The sequence below is a fragment of the Rhinatrema bivittatum genome, chromosome 1 (genome assembly GCF_901001135.1).
Source record: "Rhinatrema bivittatum chromosome 1, aRhiBiv1.1, whole genome shotgun sequence".
Taxonomy (NCBI): Eukaryota; Metazoa; Chordata; class Amphibia; order Gymnophiona; family Rhinatrematidae; genus Rhinatrema; species Rhinatrema bivittatum.
Genome location: NC_042615.1, coordinates 818,431,922 through 818,451,268, shown reverse-complemented (window position 1 = coordinate 818,451,268; position 19,347 = coordinate 818,431,922). Strand labels below are relative to the sequence as shown.

The window sequence follows — 19,347 nt, the reverse complement described above, 5'->3', positions numbered from 1 at the left end:
TTGCAATTTGCTTTTCATATTAATTTCAAAGTAGCCCTTGGCAGACTATGACAATTTGCTATTCAGGCATTCCAGAAGTCTTTATTTCATTTGGAACTTTCTCTACTTCATTTGTCTTCATTGATGGCAATCACTAATGCTGCACATTAGGCCCTAATTACACCAGTTCCCAATTACTTTTTCTCAGGCAGTACTAACAATGGGATGTGCTTGAATTCCAGTCTCCAAATCCAGAGGTAGCCTGCTAACAGTCTGTGTACAGTCTCCTCCCCTTCACCTGATCCTAGTATGTTTACGAGCGCGGAGGCGCGGTCGCTTCTGACGGGAGGTGTGAACCCTTGGATCGCTATGCCACTCAGGGAGGAGCCCCAAGAGCACAGCGAGAGATGAGCTGATGCAAGCACAGGCAGACAAGAAGCAGAAGAAGGCTGGAGCAAAGACAAGGAGACTAAAGGTCTGACCCTCTACCGGACCTGCACGCCCTAAGAAGACCAGCAACGCAATGTTGGTCAATGAACAGTCCTTTGACCATTCCAAGCCCTTTCGGACCTGCCGCTGTGTAACAGCAATAGGCGGCAGGCCAGACAGAGGACGAGGGCAGATGGAGTCCTTTGGACATGGAAGACTCTTGGACAAAGACATAGGCGAAGACTCAGGCAAAGACTTTTGGACGAAGGTTCAGGAGCCAAGGTACTGCAGGCAAAAGTATACAGGAGCAAGATCAAGTACTGGGTTGAGACTGCGATGCAGCGCGCCCTACACAGCCCATCCGCAGGGCTGGACACGGACCATGCTGGGCTCGAAGCAGGCTCTAGACGAGGTGTGGAATAGATGAGACTGGAACTTGGCGAAGATCCTGAAGAGGCCTGCACCAGGGCATGCCCTACACAGCCGCCCATGGCTGGTCGCGGACCACGCTGAAGTGGAGCAGGTTCAAACAGAGTCTTAGGCATAGACGGCCGCAATGCAAGGTGCTCTGAAAACAAGGAGAGGACACAAGCTCAGGATACAAGATACAGGATTCTCAGACAACTTGGGATTCAAGAGACAGGAGACAAGCAGAAGTCTTCTGGAGGCTAGCAATGTGGCGATGAAGATGGTAATGTGCCATGAGGCACCCTACACAGCCCACCCTTGGGCTGGTCATGGACCACGACAATGGCACGCCGGGAAAGTGGAAATCCAGGAACCAAGGAGCTGGAGGCAGAGGCTAAGACAAAGGCATCAGGAAGGAACATCAGGAGGTACGGACAAAGGACATCAGGAACACAGAGACATCTGGAGGCATGGACGAAGGACATCAGGAACACAAAGACAAAGCCATCAAAGCAGGAGAAGACCACGGAGGACCTGGACCAAAGAAGAGGACACAGAAAACTGTGGAACCCGATCCGAAGGCCCTGAATGAAGGCAGGCAGGGCCCTTTTATAGGGCTGAAGCAGGAAACTGGGTGGAGCTGGCTTCTGGAGGGGCCGCAAGCACTTCCTGTCGCCGGCCCTTTAAAGATAGAGGAGAGGTGCGTGCCGGCGCCTAGAGGAGGGCCCTGGAGAGAAAGCAGAACCATGGACAGTGGAGCTCCTCCTACAAGCCGATACAGATGCAAAGGAAGCAGGCAGGCTTCAGGAGCAGCCTCCAGGCCGCAGGATCACAGAGCGGCAGCGGCCTCCAGTTGCTGCTCAGGAGGGACTTCAGCGGCGGCTCCTCGCCACAAGGGGAGCTGGTTGGTGCGGCCTCCAGGCCGCATGAAGATGGCATCAGTCCTGCCTCGTGGGAGGCTCTGCTGGCGGCATTCAGGCCACGAAGAAGGTGGAGGAGAGGCAGGCACTAGCAGGGACGGTTTCTCTGCCGTGTAAAGATCCCGGCAGCGGCTCCAGCCACGAAGAGGAATTAGAAGCAGCAGCAATAGCTGCGAAGGAGAGCTCCCGGCGGGTTTGGCCCTGCCGCGCAGGGCAGGAAATGGCCGGGGCAGCGGCAGACTGCCACGGTCGAAGAGGCAGAAGGTAGGGAGTCTGCCCACATGCCGCGGGCAGATTCACAAGTATCTTCTCCTCTTGCCACTCTTCATATAAATTAAGCTTTTATTTAATTTCTTTCTAAGCAGCATTGCACTCATTTCAGTTCCTCTTTTCATGGCAATGCATATGCAATAATAACACATTTTAACTGCAGACTGTGAGTATGTAATACAGTTCACCGCTACTGGAAAAATGTGTTCTCTGTGGTAAAACTGCCATCCTATTACCACAATTTAATATGTTATGTTACAGAATACATGGTCCTGTACAATCTCAGAGCCTTCCAGCATTTTGGCAGGGAGTGGGGAGACAGCCAGTCCCCTTTTGAGTTTGTGGAAATTGATCGTATCTATGAGTCACGCAGAGTGCACCTGCAAAGGAAAGTTATTCCACCCACTAAGATGTCTTTGATGCTCCATCCATTGATGGTACAATGTACAAGACATGCATTGCTGCCTTATTTAGAGTCTGACCGATTTAATGGGTCTTAGGAACCCCGTTCAGGAAAGGATTTCATTATTATTGAACCTTGCTTCTGCTAAGACTTTACTGTATTTTTTATCTTGTACATAACTGGTATTAAACTTGGACTGGAGGAATTTAATAAAGTAATATAGTTGCCATATCAGTCCATTTAAATACATAGAAGTAATGGTCAACTAACAAGTTATACATGATGCTTTTTTATTGGACTAGTTAATACATTTGTAATGAACTTTTATGAGCTATGCTGCCTTCATCAGGTCAGGATTTTTCTTAGTCTGAAACAGTTCTGTGCTTGGAGACACATCTAACTTCTGAGTTTATGTAAAAGACATCATTTTTGGTGTAATGGCAAAGAAATATTTGGGAAAAAGATCACTAAATGATACGTGACACTAGTTTAGTTTTATGCTGCTTTGTTTTATATTTTGATAAAAATTGTAGTGCATTTAAACCCAGTATGCCACATTGCAATACAATTTTCTACAAGAAAGAGGCCTAGATTTATCAAAATGCAGTAAATATTGCATGCGATAGGAAATAACCTATTTATTGCAATGTGTATTATCTTAGCACAGGTATTACCACAAAGTGTGTTAACTTTTCACACTAATTACCTACATAATTGCATTTTCCTACCTGCAAAGTGCTCATTTCACCCACCACTGGGGGGGGGGGGGAAGAGGAGGGAGAGAGAGAGACAGACTATAGGTATAAGGTCCTTCTAGAAGTTAGCTATTTATATCTCTATAGGAGGCCCACCTAATAACTCGAGGTGAGGTTTAGGTAGTAGTGTAGGGGGTTAGGGGCCACTTTTACATGCAGAGTGAGACATACAAACAGAACAGTACACTCTTGTGAAGTTTTGATGTCCTTCATAGTGAGGAAACTCATACAACGATGAGATTTGTACAGTGTTCTCGCAACCTAGCTTCATGGACTCTCTACCTGGGTAACATCAAGCTAGGTTGAGAGAACACTGTACAAATCTCATCGTTGTGTGAGTTTCCTTACTCCGAAGGCACCTAACCCCTACACTAATACCTAAAGCTCACCTCGAGTTACTAGGTGGGCCTCCTTATGTAGCATAAATAGCTGCTTACTATGGTGCCACCCCTCCCACATCTCAGGCCCTTCCCCAGCCTAAAAATGCCCAAAACAGAATTTGCGAAAAAAATTGCAAATTACGTCATGGGCATATCGCATGACATCGCACAGCTTAACACTATTGAAAAAGGTGTTAAGCTATTTTCAGTGTTAAAACTGTGCAATATCATGCGTTATGGCTTCGGACTTTGTGAAGCCAGCCCACTTTTACAGAATTCCCACCCCCGACTCCTCCCCAATCCCTCCTCTTTGAAAAATTTGCATCACACCATGCGTTATTGTTATAAAATAGCCTGACCGTGCACACAATTTTAAGTAGACGTGTGCTTGTACATGCAATTCCCGCTTCTGCTGCATAAGTGGGGGAATTTTAAAAGACACTTGTGCCGATACCATTACCAGTTTTCCCAGTTCATTCCCATTTCACCCAGTTAACGGATAAGGCTTCCAAACCCCCTAGTTTTATAGCCCTCCTTATCCTCTGTTAGTCCTGACTCTTAAAACCCCACTGATCTGTTCAGGTTTTTTGTTTCATGACTTACACACCATTGATAGCAGAAGTAAAGTTAAGCGGCAGGGGACCCTGGTGCGTGCCTGTGCGTACAAGTATTTTCGCGCAGATTTGAGTGTGAAATCCAGGAACGCCAATGCCCTGCCCAGCCCATGCCCCGCCCCTTTTTTTAAACTTTTCATTTGTGTCCACAGCGACAGATATGCACATACAAGTTCCTGAAGAATTCATTTACTGAAATTTAACTTATTAGATATTTTCTGTTCACTTGAGTTGCACGATCGCCCCGCTGTGCCGTCATGCCGTTGTTCTGTTTACAGCAATAATGTTATTACTAATTGTTACTGCTTGTTTTTAATTTGTTTTCTAATGGTTTTAATTGTTCTATATGTTCCATGTAAACCGCCATCCAGGCGATAGTTAATCAGTTCCTTGTAAACCGGAGTGATATGTATATTATACAGGAACTTCCGGTATATAAAAGCCAAAAATAAATAAATAAATACTCAGGCATCTTTTAAAATACACCCAGCGCAAGCCTGCCCGCCCATCATATTTGCATATGTCCTGGTTTTGGCAGAATTAATGGGACCCAGTAAAATGGACAGATCCTATTACTTTAACTTTTTATATGTATTGTTTCACTAGAAAGGAAGATAAAAGTAAAAAATAAAGCTAGCAAATGTGATCTAATCATTGTAAAAGCTCTGCATTACTAATTTAATTAAAACTCTGCAAATTAATTAAATATCTGTGCATGTTCTGAAAACAAAGTAAGATCCTAATAACAGATGCCTTGCTTGAGTCTCTTGATTTTACTTTTATTTCCTCTGTAATGCAGTAGTGATAATGATGCAGATTGAATTAATGGGCTTGGCCCATCATGCTGTGTCTTCTACTTCAATTGGAATATATTTGTATCTGCAGTTCAGATTATACCAACCATGACATTGTCTCTTTATGTTAGTATTTTCTGAAACTATTTAAGCAGATCTTCTGGGACTAGTCATGTTGGAAAGAGAATTATAAATTGCCTCTAACTTGTTAGACTCGCCTGATCTTTGCCACTATACCATCACCAATATAGAATGTAAAATGAAAACTTTAAAGGTTTCAGTTCAAAAGTACACTGAACGTTTTGAAGAGCTCTTTCCAACACAGTGTACTGAAGCCTTACATTATAGGGGCATTTTGGTTATTGAAAAATAATTGTTAACACACTAATTTAAAAGTTAGGATATGAAAGACCAAATTCTTTGGTTAGTCAAGAATTTTCCTTATTGCAGTACCAAAGGAATTCTGAAGTTAACTGTTTATTGTTTTCAGCTACCTTGAGAGCAACTATGTGCTTCAAACTCTAGATGTACTGTACTGTCTGCAGGGTTAAGTCACAGAATAACAAAAAAAATATTTGGAGCACCAACAAAAGTTTCTACCAACTGACTTTTTATTATATTTTTTTATGAATTTTCTTGATAATCAGGTAACATAAAAGCATAGGTTTAAAAATTCCATTTTGCATCATTCCTTTCTCAGCATACAGATATGCCTTCTCACAGCCAACCGAGATCAACTCTGATTTCTCACTCAATAAACAGTTCAGCTAAGACTGCATTTGAAGGATATAGTACCTACAGATACAAATAGTTTTACAGTTTCTCCAAATACTTTGGGTTTGGCTGAGATGATAGTTCTGGAAGATGATTTGCCTAATAAACAATCAAGGCATCCTACAGTAGACAGATATTTTACATGGCAGACTGTTGTAAAAATTTTAGGGGTCTTGTTTTATGGAGCATTCTGGTGTCATGGAAGTATCTGGTACTATGACTGCTTCCTCTGACAGTACTGTGACCCCATTTCGTACAGAAAGTATCTGATTCACAAGTTGATCAGGAAAATTTTGATTGGTCCTCTTGTTTGTCTAACACTGACTTTTATATCGAGGGAGATGAGATGCTTATTAAAGATGTGATTTGGATAATTTTCTGTCTCCAGCACCTGCTCCAAAGCTGTTACCTGGAGTTGTATATGAGAAGGATTTAGACAGAATGCTATATAACTTGGCTCAGCATCTATATATGCTTCAAAAGGTTAGATGTCAAGTGCACCAGCACCCTCTACATCAATACTAATTACTTCGGTATAAGTAGATAGGTCCAGATATTGCTGGTGAAATGCACACTTCGCACCTCTTCCTTAGCCAGCTGAACATGGATGCAACTACAGCACTGGTTGAACCATGGTAGAGATAACCTGTCTATTAAATGTAGTCTTGGAGGGTCCTTTGTAATTGAGGGCTAACACATGCAACAGATGCTTAAAGCCTTCATTATCCCTATATGCAGGTGGCTGGTCATACAGGGCAATCATTTCCCCAATGCTCCTCCTTACTATTTCCAATGCTGCCTGCCTCTTACTCTTCAGAAGTGATATGCAAATACCACCCAATTTCCTCTATGGTGGGTTGCCACTGCAGACATATGGCATGGGACTGCTGGCCTGCCACCTGACTGCTGAAGGGGCCGTGGGATCAGCTTGAGGAAAAGTCTTCCCCTATCAACCCTTTTCCTCTGGCTTTTACTTTGAGTGGCTGAAGGGGTCCCCAGGCTAGAACTGCTACCCTTTCTTGAAGCAAGTTCTTGCAAGTGCTATTTCTGCATACCAGCATTTATCAAATATTCCACTTTCTTCCCTTGACTGATATCCTTGCTGTAGTGAATGCACTGAACAAGACTCATGTCCTCCTCACTTTACACTGCCTCCAGATAAGGGATCTCTTCCCCAATCTCTTCTCTATGTCTTTGGGGTCTGATGTTAGTATTGGAGTTGAGGTTGAGGATGAGCCCTTAGGAAAAATACCAAGAGCAACAATCACACTCTCTACCTGTGCTGCCTGCTCTTCCTGGGGGTTGTTCTCAATACTGTCATTATCTGTCTCCCCCATCACGACACTAGAGGCTAAGGCATTATTGACTAAACTTCCCAAATTTCCTTCAGCTATTAGCTCTTCAATTTCTCATTCAGGGAATCCCAGTCAAGATTCTTCCTCAGAATCAGTTGTTGAAAATACTGTGTCCATTGTCTCAGAAGCAGTAACCAATGTAGAGGAGTGTGCTGCTGGCTTTGGCTGTTGTACTTCTGCTGGCGTAGTCCATGTACCTGCCCTACTACTGCCAGCCTTGAATGGCTCTCCTGCCTTTTCATTTTGCTCCAAAACAAGAGGGAGAGGAAAAGGTAGTGGTGGCATATGCTCTCCAAATTTCCATTGCTTCTGCCTTGAGTTACCTTCTACTCCTGTCATTCTGCAGCTAAGAAAGTTTCTTTTCAGTTTAAGGGCAAGACTGCTACTAGGCTGGGCTGGCTCTGCAGCAAATCCTCTACACCTGCCAAGGCTACCATTTCCTCCTCTTTCTTTTCCTTTTAGTGGTATGAATTTGAAATGCTTACTGGAGGTTTGGATATCAGAAATGAATTTATTTATTGATATTGTACCACCACTGACAGTATGACTCTGTGTACAGAAATGTCTGTCATACAAACATACAAGTATGAATGTGCTGTGCAGTACACTGCTGAATGACTCCTTTTCCACAAACAAAAAAGTTAGAAAGTTAAATAGAAAATGGAGGTGACTGCCCTCATCACAAACTATCTGAAAACAAGAAAAGTAGAGCAGAAAAAAATCTTGTGTCCATTATTTTTAGACTAAAATAAATGTTTTATTTACAATTGTCCAGATGTATCATAAGATATTTCCAAGCTTGTAATGGGTTACATGGTCCCCTGACATGGACCTTGTTTCATACAATGAACTGCATCGGGAGGGACCCAAAATTGAGCATTAAGGTTGCTTAAGGCAAGGATGTATCATTTCTTGCCTTAAGCAGCCTTAGTGCTTGATTTTTTTTAGTCTGAAAATAATGGACACGAGATTTTCTCTGCCTTTTCTTGTTTTCAGAAAGTTAAATAGAACCAACAAGGTTGGCAGCCTGGCAAGACTCTCTTTAATCTTCACTTGTCAGTATGCTAACCTCATTGCACCGCGTTAGACACTCAGACAGAGACAAAAGCACTGCTTCAATCTCCACACTCTTATCCTTCCACAGTGAACAGAGAAAGAACAATGCCACTGCCTCTGTCTGTCTGATACAAAGTGTGAGACCACTGCAGTAGAGAAGATCCAAAACAGCCCTTTACCAGTGCCAAAGCCAACTTTTTAAGGCTGTTTCTTTTACTGTCAGGGAGCTTCTTAAAACTAGATCCTTTTCTACCAATTGCTATATCAGATCTTTCACTACCAATTGCTAGAGAGGAAATAGAGGTTTTCTTGCATATGCTCAGACCTTTTAGTGAGAGGACATCAGCATCACTTCATCCAGATGGCAGCAATAGGCTAGTTAAAAAGATGCTTTACTGTAATTTGTCATCTGTCTGGTCTCTTTGCCAGTTTGTCCTTCCTAGTTTCCCATGAGGCTGTGATGTTACAGAGGCAACAGTTGGTTGCTACAGATACCTGCACTTGTTTGTTCAGTGCTCACAAGCACAGCAATACAAGTGAATGAGTAGCATAAACAAATGAGACAAATTTTCATTTAGATTTGTGAAACTCCTCCATTCATTTTGGGGGTTCACAAATAAAACAAAAATAGATTAATTTGTTGCATTTTAACCATTTGTTTCAAACGACTGCACATCCCTATTGTCTGTTATGACCTTAACAGACCTAGACTAGCAGTCACAAAACCAAATTGGTTTTCAGAATATATCTCTCTTTGCTATATAAAAGCAGACCTTTCATTAGAGAGCCATGTAAAAGAACACAATGTAAGGGCAATAGCAGTTTCTGTAATGCATCTTGGTGCTACAGCCATTGAAGAAATATGTAGGACTACTGCATGGTGTTCAGCACATAAATGTACCTCTCTTTAGTGCTCAGGCATTGATTGTCACTAAGATAGTAAATTTGAGCAGTCAGTATTAAGAAATCGTTTTAAAATACCTGTCCAGCTCTTTCCTCTCAAACACCCATTTGCATGGGTTGTCTTAACTAGAATGTGGTCAAAGGCCTTCAAGCTAAGGGTTTCTTGGAAGTCTCCACATGATGGTTAACCTGGCTTTCAGGGAGAAAGGCAAATTGCTTATCTACAACTGGTGTTCTCATTGGACAGAAGGATAAATCAGTTCCACCTCCCTGTAGATTTAACAAATATTTTTCTCAAGAGCTTTGATATATGACTGAGGGTGCTTTGTGGCACCTGGATATTTGCTGCTGGCTGCACATGAACAAAAAGAGCATTTAGTTCTAGCTAGTAAAAGTTCCATCCTCTTTGCCTTCGAATGATGTTACCCATATGCCTGACTGATTTATCCACCAGTTACAGGTAAGCAACAGGTTGCTTTCCAGTGCTATGAAAACAAGTTACCAAGAGCACAACAAGCCCCAGAGACTGTATGTTCTTATCAATTGAAAGCTTTATTTTATGAACTTATGCACATAAGGAAGTCAGATGCTATTCAGCGGGTCTGACTTGCCTTCACATAGAACATGTCATGCTTAAATACATTCTTCTTATCAAGATTTTATTTTTATTTTAGTTTTAAAATTACTATTTTATTTTTCCCTTTCATTGTTCCACTGTTCTCTCCCCTCCCCCCCCCCCCCCCCGCTTAACAAGTTTATTGTAAAGCACTATTGCATATGTTCGTTAACAAGTTTATTGTAAAGTTTATTGTAAATGTTTATTGTTTATTGTAAAGCACTGTTGCACATGCTCGTTCTAGTTGGCACAGCTGCAATGTTTCTGTTAATTGTGAACCAATGTGAGGTTACTAAACAAATGTCGGTATATAAAAACTGCAAATAAATAAATAAATAAGATGTTACAATAAACACTTTTTGATTTAAGATTACAAGGTGAAAACATTTGCAGACATTTGCAATCCTAACTGCTCTGGGAACGCTAATTTAGCCTTGAAGACATACTTTACAATCCTCCTGTGACCACTAGTGCAGCAAAGAAATACATTTGCCTCCTGTTATCTATAACAGACAAATCCCAGATGACTCAGCGCTGCTTCCTTGGGCCTCATCTAATTGCAACTTTAAAACACCAACATTGTTCACTTGTATTTTCTATTGAAGGGATTCTTCTAGTACATTTTAACTATTTCACTAGTCATGGGACTCATTGCACCAAGTTACTGTGAAGTCCACAATATATTTGTTTCCATCATTAGGACTTGTGAATCTTGAATTTTATTACCTAAATTATGATCATTTGTGCTCATAGCCTTCTCAACATTCCTCTTTCCTTTTTTTTCCCTCTGCATATCCTCATGCTTACCCACGTTGTCATCCTTTGATTTTACAGATAGCCTTGCAAGAGACCCACTTGTGTGTTTTTCATCACAAACTTTGTTGGAGGAGGCAGCCCAGTTTAATCACCATCTATCCACCACCCCTCATCTAGTTTAAATTCTTGTCAAAATATGATCTAAACTGTTCAGCTGTCTCAAACAAATGCAGGCCATCCTTCCAGTACAATCCTATTGTCCCAGGCCACAAGATATCCAAAATCCTCTTTACACCCAGCTCTTCTGCCATCTGTCAAAAATTCTGGTATGACATAGCCTACTCTTTCTCATACCATATGATTCTTTGCCAAATATTTTTTCCTCTACAAGTAAGTAAAATGTTTCAATGTATATGGTTTAATTACCATATTTGTAATAACATAGTCAAGATAATATGATGCCAAATATTTATAAATCATTTTTAAACATTTCCCCTCCCCTGCCTGAGCAGGAGGCAATTGCCTCTTTCCCCACCAGGTCAAAGCAGAACGTGGCTACCTCTTTCCCTGCCAGGCCCAGGCAAAAGATAGCCGTCTCTTCCCTCATCAGGTATGACAGAGATGTGACTTCCTCTTCCCCTTCCCGCATGAGAGGTTTCTAAGAAAACTAAAAAGTCATGGGATAGGAGGCGATGTCCTTTTGCGGATTACAAACTGGTTAAAAGACAGGAAACAGAGAGTGGGATTAAATGGTCTGTTTTCACAGTGGAAAAGGGTAAACAGTGGAGTGCCTCAGGGATCTGTACTCGGACCAGTGCTTTTTAATATATTTATAAATGATCTGGAAAAGTGTACAATGAGCGAGATGATCAGATTTGCAGATGACATAAAATTATGCAGATTAGTTAAATCTCAAGCGGATTGTGATGAATTGCAGGAGCATCTTGCGAGACTGTAAGATTGGGCTTTCAAATGGCAGATGAAATTTAACATGGAGAAGTGCAAGGTGATGCATATAGGGAAACATAACCCTTGCTGTAGTTACACAAAGTTAGGGGCAGATTTTCAAAGGGTTACGCGCATAACCCCCGAAAAGCTGCCCCTGCGCGTGCCGAGCCTATCTTGCATAGGCTCGGCAGCGCGCACAAGCCCCGGGATGCGTGTATGTCCTGGGGTTTTCCAAAATGGGCGGCCCGGGGGCATGGCCGGGGACGTGGCGGTGCTCCGGGGGTGGGTCCAGGGCATGGCTGCGCATGCATATTATAAAATCGGGCGTAGATTGTGCGCGCAACCTGGCACGCACAAATCTATGCCCGGGCATAAGTTCTAAAATCTGGCCCTCAGGGTTCTATTTTAGGAGTTACCACCCAGGAAAGAGATCTAGGCGTCATAGTGGATAATAGATGGAAATCATCGGCTCAGTGTGCTGTGGTGATCAAAAAAGCAAACAGAATGTTAGGAATTATTAGGAAAGAAATGGCAAATAAAATGGAGGATGTCATAATGCCCCTGTATCACTCTACGGTGAGAACACACCTTGAATACTGTGTGCAATTCTGGTCACTACATCTCAAAAAGGATATTGCTGCACTGAAGAAAGTACAGAGAAGGGCTACCAAAATAAGGGGCATGGAATGGCTGCCCTATGAGGAAAGGCTAAAGAAGTTAAGGCTGTTCAGTTTGGAGAAGAGACGACTGAGGGGGGATATGATAGAATTCTACAAAATCATGAAAGGACTTGAGCAAGTTACTGTAAATCGATTATTTACTCTCTCAGATAGTAGAAGGACCAGGGGGCAATCCATGAAGTCAGCAAACAGTCATTTAAAACAAATTGGATACAATTATTTTTCACTCAGCGCAGTTAAGCTCTGGAATTCATTGCCAGAGGATGTGGTTACAGCAGTTAGTGTAACTGGGTTTAAAAAAGGTTTGGATAAGTTCCTAGAGGAAAAATCCATAAACTGCTATTACAGTAATTAATAAGCAATAGTAGCTTGTGATCTATCTAATGTTTGGGTACTTGCCAGGTACTTGTGACTTGGATTTGCCATTGTTGGGAGCAGGATACTGGGCTTGATGGACCCTTGGTCTGACCCAGTATGGCAGATCTTATGTTCTTATGCACTTTTTCACTTTATAAGATGGGGTAGGTTTTTGGAAATGCAGTTTTCAAAAAATAAGAACATAAGGTATGCCATACTGGGTCAGATCAAGGGTCCATCAAGCACAGTATCCTATCTCCAACAGTGGCCAATCCAGGTCATAAGAACCTGGCAAGTACCCAAATATTATATAAAACCCATTTTACTAATGCTGGCAAGAAACAGTGGCTCTTTCCTTTTGATTATTAGCAGTTTATGGACTTCTCCTCCATGAACTTATCCAAACCTTTTTTAAACCCAGCTACACTAACTGCACTAACCACATCCTCTGGCAACAAATTCTAGAGCTTAATTGTGCGTTGAGAAACAAAAAGCCTTGTCTTATAATCAGTCCAATACTGTAATTCTTATAGGCTTTTGGGAAAACTGCTATTTTTAAATGTTTTATTAATAATCGTGTGTTTTATTTTGTTTAGCCAGTGTAGGACCCCTTTTACCTTCCCTAATAATATAAATGTTTGGAATAAGGAGTGATTTGGAATATTCTAACAGCACCCCTTTGTGGATGTGCCATAACAGAATGTTCCTGTAAAACAGAGTTTTACAGGAACAGCCAGTCAAGTTTTAAAGATATCAATATTGAATATGCATGAAAAATGTGCATACACTGAAGATGTGGTATATGCAAATTTATCTCATGCATATTCGTTGTGGATATCCTGAAAACCCAACTGGCTGTGGAGTGCCCAGGACTGGTTTGTGAAGCCTTGCTCTAAGGGGGTACAGCGAATGTAGAGTCGTCCTAGGAGTTTGGGGAAGATGTTAAAATCTGAATGTCTTAGTGTAAAGTGCTTAGTAATGTTGCTAAGTGGTCTAGAAATTTTAGAAATAAACAAAATGAAGGTTTTTCTCTCGTATATTGTAAGGAGCGCGAAGTAGCGGGCTCTGTCCAACAGGGAGGAAAATGATCTTGCCCATGAGTTTTAAGAAAAGAGGTAAGAGTAGAAGCAGTCCTTCCAAAAGTATTTTAAAGTATCCTAAGGTAGAGGACTAAAGGGTAGGTGTGTTCCTAAAGGATTGGGGAAAAAACCTTTACCTACAGAATTCTCAGGTAAAGGAAAGACTCTTGAATGTGGAGTTAACTAGAATCTGCAGAAGGACTCCAGCTTCCTAACAGTGCTCTATTGGGCAGTATAAGTAGAGCCAGCACAGTGCTACCTAGTGAGAGGAAAGGAGCAGTGTCAAAAAGGTAGGAAAGAAATCTTGCCTGCAGAGCTGTGGCAAACAGAATTTCCAGGCTGAAGGGTATCTGAATTTCTTTAAACAGAGGCTTGAAGGAGAAACAGCTGTAGAGGGCTGTAGGAATTTTTGATCATGTGCTGAGGATGAGGAAGTAGTGTCCAGATCTTCCCCTAAGAAATGTACAGTATATCAGATTATCATTGAAGAAGGTTATTTACAGTAAAGACTTCATTAGAATACAGCTTCTTTAATGTGCAGAGTATTTTGTGGGGTATAGAAGTAAAGCTCTGGAATAAACCCCTTAAAGGAGGGTTACATATGTAATATGTTTTCATATCTCCCCCTCCAGACTAAACAGTATTTGTGTGATCATAGATAATCTTTATTTATTACATGATGTGTGTGGTGTGTTTTTTCTTCTGGGTGTGATTGCTCCTTCTCTGAATTTATTTAATAAAATGATTCTCGTTTAATAAAAGAATGTTGAAGAAGAGCACCTGGCAGAAGATTATAAATGACAAACCATTGGCCTTGCACCTCTGAGCCAATAAAAGACTTAATGAAATAACCTTCATACCCTTTGCTTTACATACCTGTCAGCACATTGTCTCTTTAGGAATTGAAAGAAGACTGATGTTGCCACACTTTCTGGCTTTGGGCTTCACAACTGCACATATTGGGGTACATTTTCAATAGGGCACCCAATTGCAAAGATACACTCATAAACGAGCCAGTTTTCAAGCACAAGGTACCTATGTCCATTTTAATATTATGCAGCTAAAAGCACACATTTCAAAATGCTGGTATAAGTTAGACCTGTTAGCAGTATGTCTACAACACATGCAACGTTTGTGCATGGTTTCCAAGCACATGTCCTAAAATGCCCCCAGAAGCTTAAAGTACAAATGTATTTTCAGGCAGCTGAAAATTCCCTTAGGTGAGTTAACTCTGTTATCTGCATAAAAGGGACCTAAGTCTTTGAAAATGTACCCCACAATGTAAGGATATTGTATCTGCTTTTGTTTTGCTTGATGTCTAATGCTTAATCTATACCTTTTTTTCTCTTCCCATATTTTTACTCTATGCAATCATAGGGAACACAGTTGATTTTCACTGCTGCTAAAGAACTGGGACAATTATCAAAATTAAAGGTATTGCTTTGGTGCATGACTTGCCTGTTTTAGCAGCTTCTGCATGTTGAGATGTGGCAGTATGATTTTGCCATCAGTGTTTTGCATAGATCTTTGTTTCTAAATGACGACATACTGGTACTGTGGCTGTTTCTTGGCATGAATGTTACTAATTCTGTTTCATTTTCCCCGTGGATTCAATCAGCAAAACCTGCCTTTCAATGATAAAAGCAAAGACAGTAATCATCATATATTTACTTTAGTTCTGCTTATTGTGTTGCTTCCTCTGTGTTTGCAGTTTTTTACCTTATAATTCATGTTTGGTATTGTAAGAGAACAGAATTTGCCAGTAGTTTTGAAGGGTCATCACTGTTAGCTGTGAAATTCCCCCATTCAGCTTGCTGAAACCTGAATTCTTTTATAGTTCAATAAGGATGACTTTTTGACAAGTAGCCTTTAATACACAGATATCATCTATCTTCTTCTCTAACCCATCTTTGATTTTGAGTTGATATTTCTGCTGCTTCAAATGGTGAGTATCCTGTTTTGGGTCATTTATCTTCCTGTATGTCAGCCCAGGAGACAGCTTAGTGTTTTTCTGGAATTTCTGAAGTCCCTACAAGAAGGGGAAGGTCTGTTATAATATATAACAAATATCACCTCTTGAGAAATACTTTGGGGGGATACTTTTTTCCCAAGAAATTTTATTTTAAATATATTGTATACTACCTGTATTCTCCGTCTGCTACTGAACTGTTCAACAGAAATTCAGTAATATATATGTTTTCTAACATAATGTCGTGTGGTTGCTATGGGAGACCATTTGGATAAGCAGAAGTAAAGTTCACAAACTTTCTTTTTATTAAACAGCTAATTTAATATATTTGTTATTAACCTTATAGAGCTATGCTCCCTTCATCAGGTCAATGCAAAACCAGCTTCAGTACAGCAGTACACACTCAGCATTTTTTGCCCCAGCAGCAAGCAGATAAGCAGTAATGTACATTTCTTTGACCACTTCCATAAGCTCGCTCTTTTGTTTTCCAATGTTTTATGCTGCATATATGTCAGAGCTTCACTGCATATGGAAATTGACTTTCAGAGTGAGGGAGCTAACTTGCAGTTCTTTAACAGCAGATCCATTTGATTTAATTTAAAACAGCATTTAGAAGAGGAAAGTGACATGGCTTGGTCAGAAGCATTGCTAGGTATTTAAAAGATCTGGGGCACAGGATTATAGGTCTTTCTTTCCTCCCTCTGCCCAAATTTTAATAATTAAACTGAACAATTACAATAATCTCTGAAAATGATCCTGTAACAGCAAATAAGATATCACAATTAACATTTGTTAACTTTGTATTGTATTTCACTGATGGTAACACTATAGGAAAAAAAAAACAAAGCTATTGAATAAGAAAAGCAAAAACAGGAATTTTTTATTAACAGTACAAACAGAAAAATATCACATGGTATGTAATTATTTCTTTTATATACCATATTTCTCAAATTTACAACAGTACTATGTACATACTTGTTTTCTATTTTCTCCCTCAGCCCAATCCCCATCTGGAAAAGACAAATGTGATTTTCCAGAAAAAGCCGATCTCTAGCACAAATTCAAATTTTTCCTAGTTAGATAACCAAAACAAGACCACATGATTATGTATAGCTTGACTTGACACTAGATGCATCTGAAAGATTTAAATTGGCTATAAAAGCACTACAAGAACAAACTCCTGGGTCCTAAATGCAATAGAGAAATCCTTGGCCAGTTTTTACCACCCAGTAAAACTACCATTATTTAACCAAGTCTGGACTCTATACAGGGTGAGGCAGAGCCTCAAAATAAATCCTGCACTTCCATTTCTGACATGTGCTGTGCATCCCCTTAAAATTCACCATACAAAAAATATTCAAATTCTGGTTCTCTTCAGCCAAGGGGAATGGTTTCTTATAGTTTACCTGGAAACTGCAAAGATTTTAAAATGGGTAATCTAAGGGAATGTTTTTTCTAGCTGCCTACCTTCCCAGAGAGTAAAATCAGAGAGCAGACATCTTAAGTCACCTGCTTCAACTGCACGAATGTTCAGTACACACTCAAACAGTGAGGGAACATTTTCAACTTGTCTTGTTTTATCTTGAAACACAAATTTGAGATGTTTGGGACTGGTTGCTGGAATATGTGCAATTTTGTTATCAAATCTTTTATTGTGGCAACTTTTGGATCAGAAAGGCAGTTTAAAATGCTTTTAAATAAAAATAAAACAGTTTTATTTATTATGAAGGTTATTCTGTATCATGCCTAGAAGAGTAGATAGTGTGGGTAATAAATTTCAATAATAAAATAATAAAAATAATAAAAAAATAATAAACCTGCCAGACTCAAACAGCAGTACCCCCTAGGACTCCGTGTCTGATTCGGAGTGGTGGTGATGGAGGGGGGTTTCTTTCCCTGTTTTTCTTGTTTAAGTGCCTCCAATGGGGGTGGCTCTGTAACTTAGGTACTTATCGTTGATATTTGGTGATAGGTATTTAAGGATAGAGCTCCATTGACGACTGACCTCACTGTAAGCTCCACAAAGCAGAGACTCTCTTAGATTTATATATATATAGACCATTACAACCTATCTAGTCTGCCTGTCCACACCAACTGTTTAGCTTTATGATCCCTGCCACTCCCTCAGAGATTCTTTGTGTTTATCCCAAGTTTTCTTGAATTCAGAGATTGCCCTTGTCTCCACCACTCTACATGGAGGCAGTTGCATGCATCCACCACCCTCTCTGTGAAGAAATATTTCCTGAAATTACTCCTGACTCTACTCCCTTTCACCCTTATCTCATGACCCCTCATTGTAGAGCTTCCTTATTTTTGAAAGAAGCCCAATTTCTCTACATGGAAACCTTGGAGGTATTTTAAAGTGTCTATCATATCTCCCTTATCCCACTTTTCCTCGAGTGCACATGTTTTGGTCTAAGTCTTTACCTATATTCTTTAGAACAAAGACCATTGACCATTTTAGCAGCCACCCTTTTGAAGCTTCTGTCTCCAGAAATGTATTCAGCTGAGGTCTCACCAGAAACTTATACGAGGGCCATATCACCTCCTTTTTTCTGCTGACCATTCTTCTCCCTATGCACCCAAGCACCTTTCTGGCTTCTGCTGTCCCCCTATCCTCCTGTTTGCTATCTTAAGATCATCAGCTATGATCACCCCTAGATCCTGCTCTTCTTTCTTGCTCAGAAGAATTTTACCCCCATACCATGTTAAAAAGCAAAGAACACATAACAAACATCAGATCCAATCAGTCAAGTAATAAAACAAATGTCAATGTATTCTTTCATGAATCCTCTTTCCAGAAAGACAGAGATCATCATAATTACCGCAGCTTCCATTCTCACACTCACACAGCCTTACCATCATACCCCTTCTTCTTCACTGTAGCAGGGATGGGCTCCCATGGCGACCTTGCTTTGGTGATCCTTCTCCTTCACCGCCATAAGGATGGGCTCCCATGGTGGCTTTGGTTCATTGGGCCTTCTCCTTCACTTCCATATGGATGGGATCCTATGGTTGCCTTGCTTCAGCAGGCCCTCCCCTTCGCTGTTCAGTAGATGGGCTCCAGCAGCATTGTTTCGATGGGCCTTCTCCTTTGCTACCATGGAGATGGGCTCCTGCAGAGGTCTTGCTTCGGTGCACCCTCTCTTTTTGCAGCAGCCACAGGGACGTAATCTGCAGTGGCTATTCTTCAGGCCTCTTCTGGTATCGGGTAGTCCTGATTGGATGGGTCTGAGCCCAAAGTGCGTGAGCCATAGCTACACTATTAGCATGTACTTTGTAGCTAATTTTCAAAGGGAAATTATGTAGGCAGTTTCCTTTTGAAAATTAATAAGAATGAAGTATGTGCATTAAATGCACCTGTGTACTTTGCACTCACTATTTGTGTGAGCTGCAGAGGGAGGTTAAAATAGCACAAATACTTTTGAAAGTGCTGTATACCCATGCTGTTTTTCTCTGAAATAAACACACCCAGAGGAATGCCTCTTTTTAACTATCTTAAAAGTACGTGCATTTATTTAGCTGAGTAGAGGAGGGTGGTTTTCAGCCAAGTCATTTTGCTTGGGTAAAGATCTTCAAAGACCAGACTAGATTTGGCAAAAAAAGAAGCATTTCAGATAACGTTAGAACATAACATACATATGAACATAAGATATGCCATACTGGGTCAGACCAAGGGTCCATCAAGCCCAGTATCCTGTTTCCAACAGAGGCCAATCCAAGTCACAAGTACCTGGCAAGTACCCAAACATTAGATAGATCATAAGCTACTATTGCTTATTAATTACCATCATAGCAGTTTATGGATTTATCCTTGAGGAACTTATCCAAACTTTTTTAAAACCCAGTTACACTAACTGCTGTAACCACATCGTCTGACAATTAATTCCAGAGCTTAACTA

General features: G+C 40.8%; 1 protein-coding gene across 4 annotated transcripts in view; it reads left to right on the top strand.

Moving 5' to 3' along the window:
- The window catches only part of UNC13B (unc-13 homolog B), a 1,232,326-nt gene that overhangs the window by 1,148,813 nt on the left and 64,166 nt on the right, over positions 1 to 19,347 (top strand). For 3 of the 4 annotated variants that reach the window (XM_029581856.1, XM_029581864.1, XM_029581871.1), the window contains one exon: positions 14,854 to 14,910. The exons of the other annotated variant lie outside the window; for it this stretch is intronic. In XM_029581856.1, the coding sequence (XP_029437716.1) occupies positions 14,854 to 14,910 (57 nt within the window). The remainder of the gene's footprint in view (positions 1 to 14,853; positions 14,911 to 19,347) is intronic. 4 annotated transcript variants of the gene reach the window in all.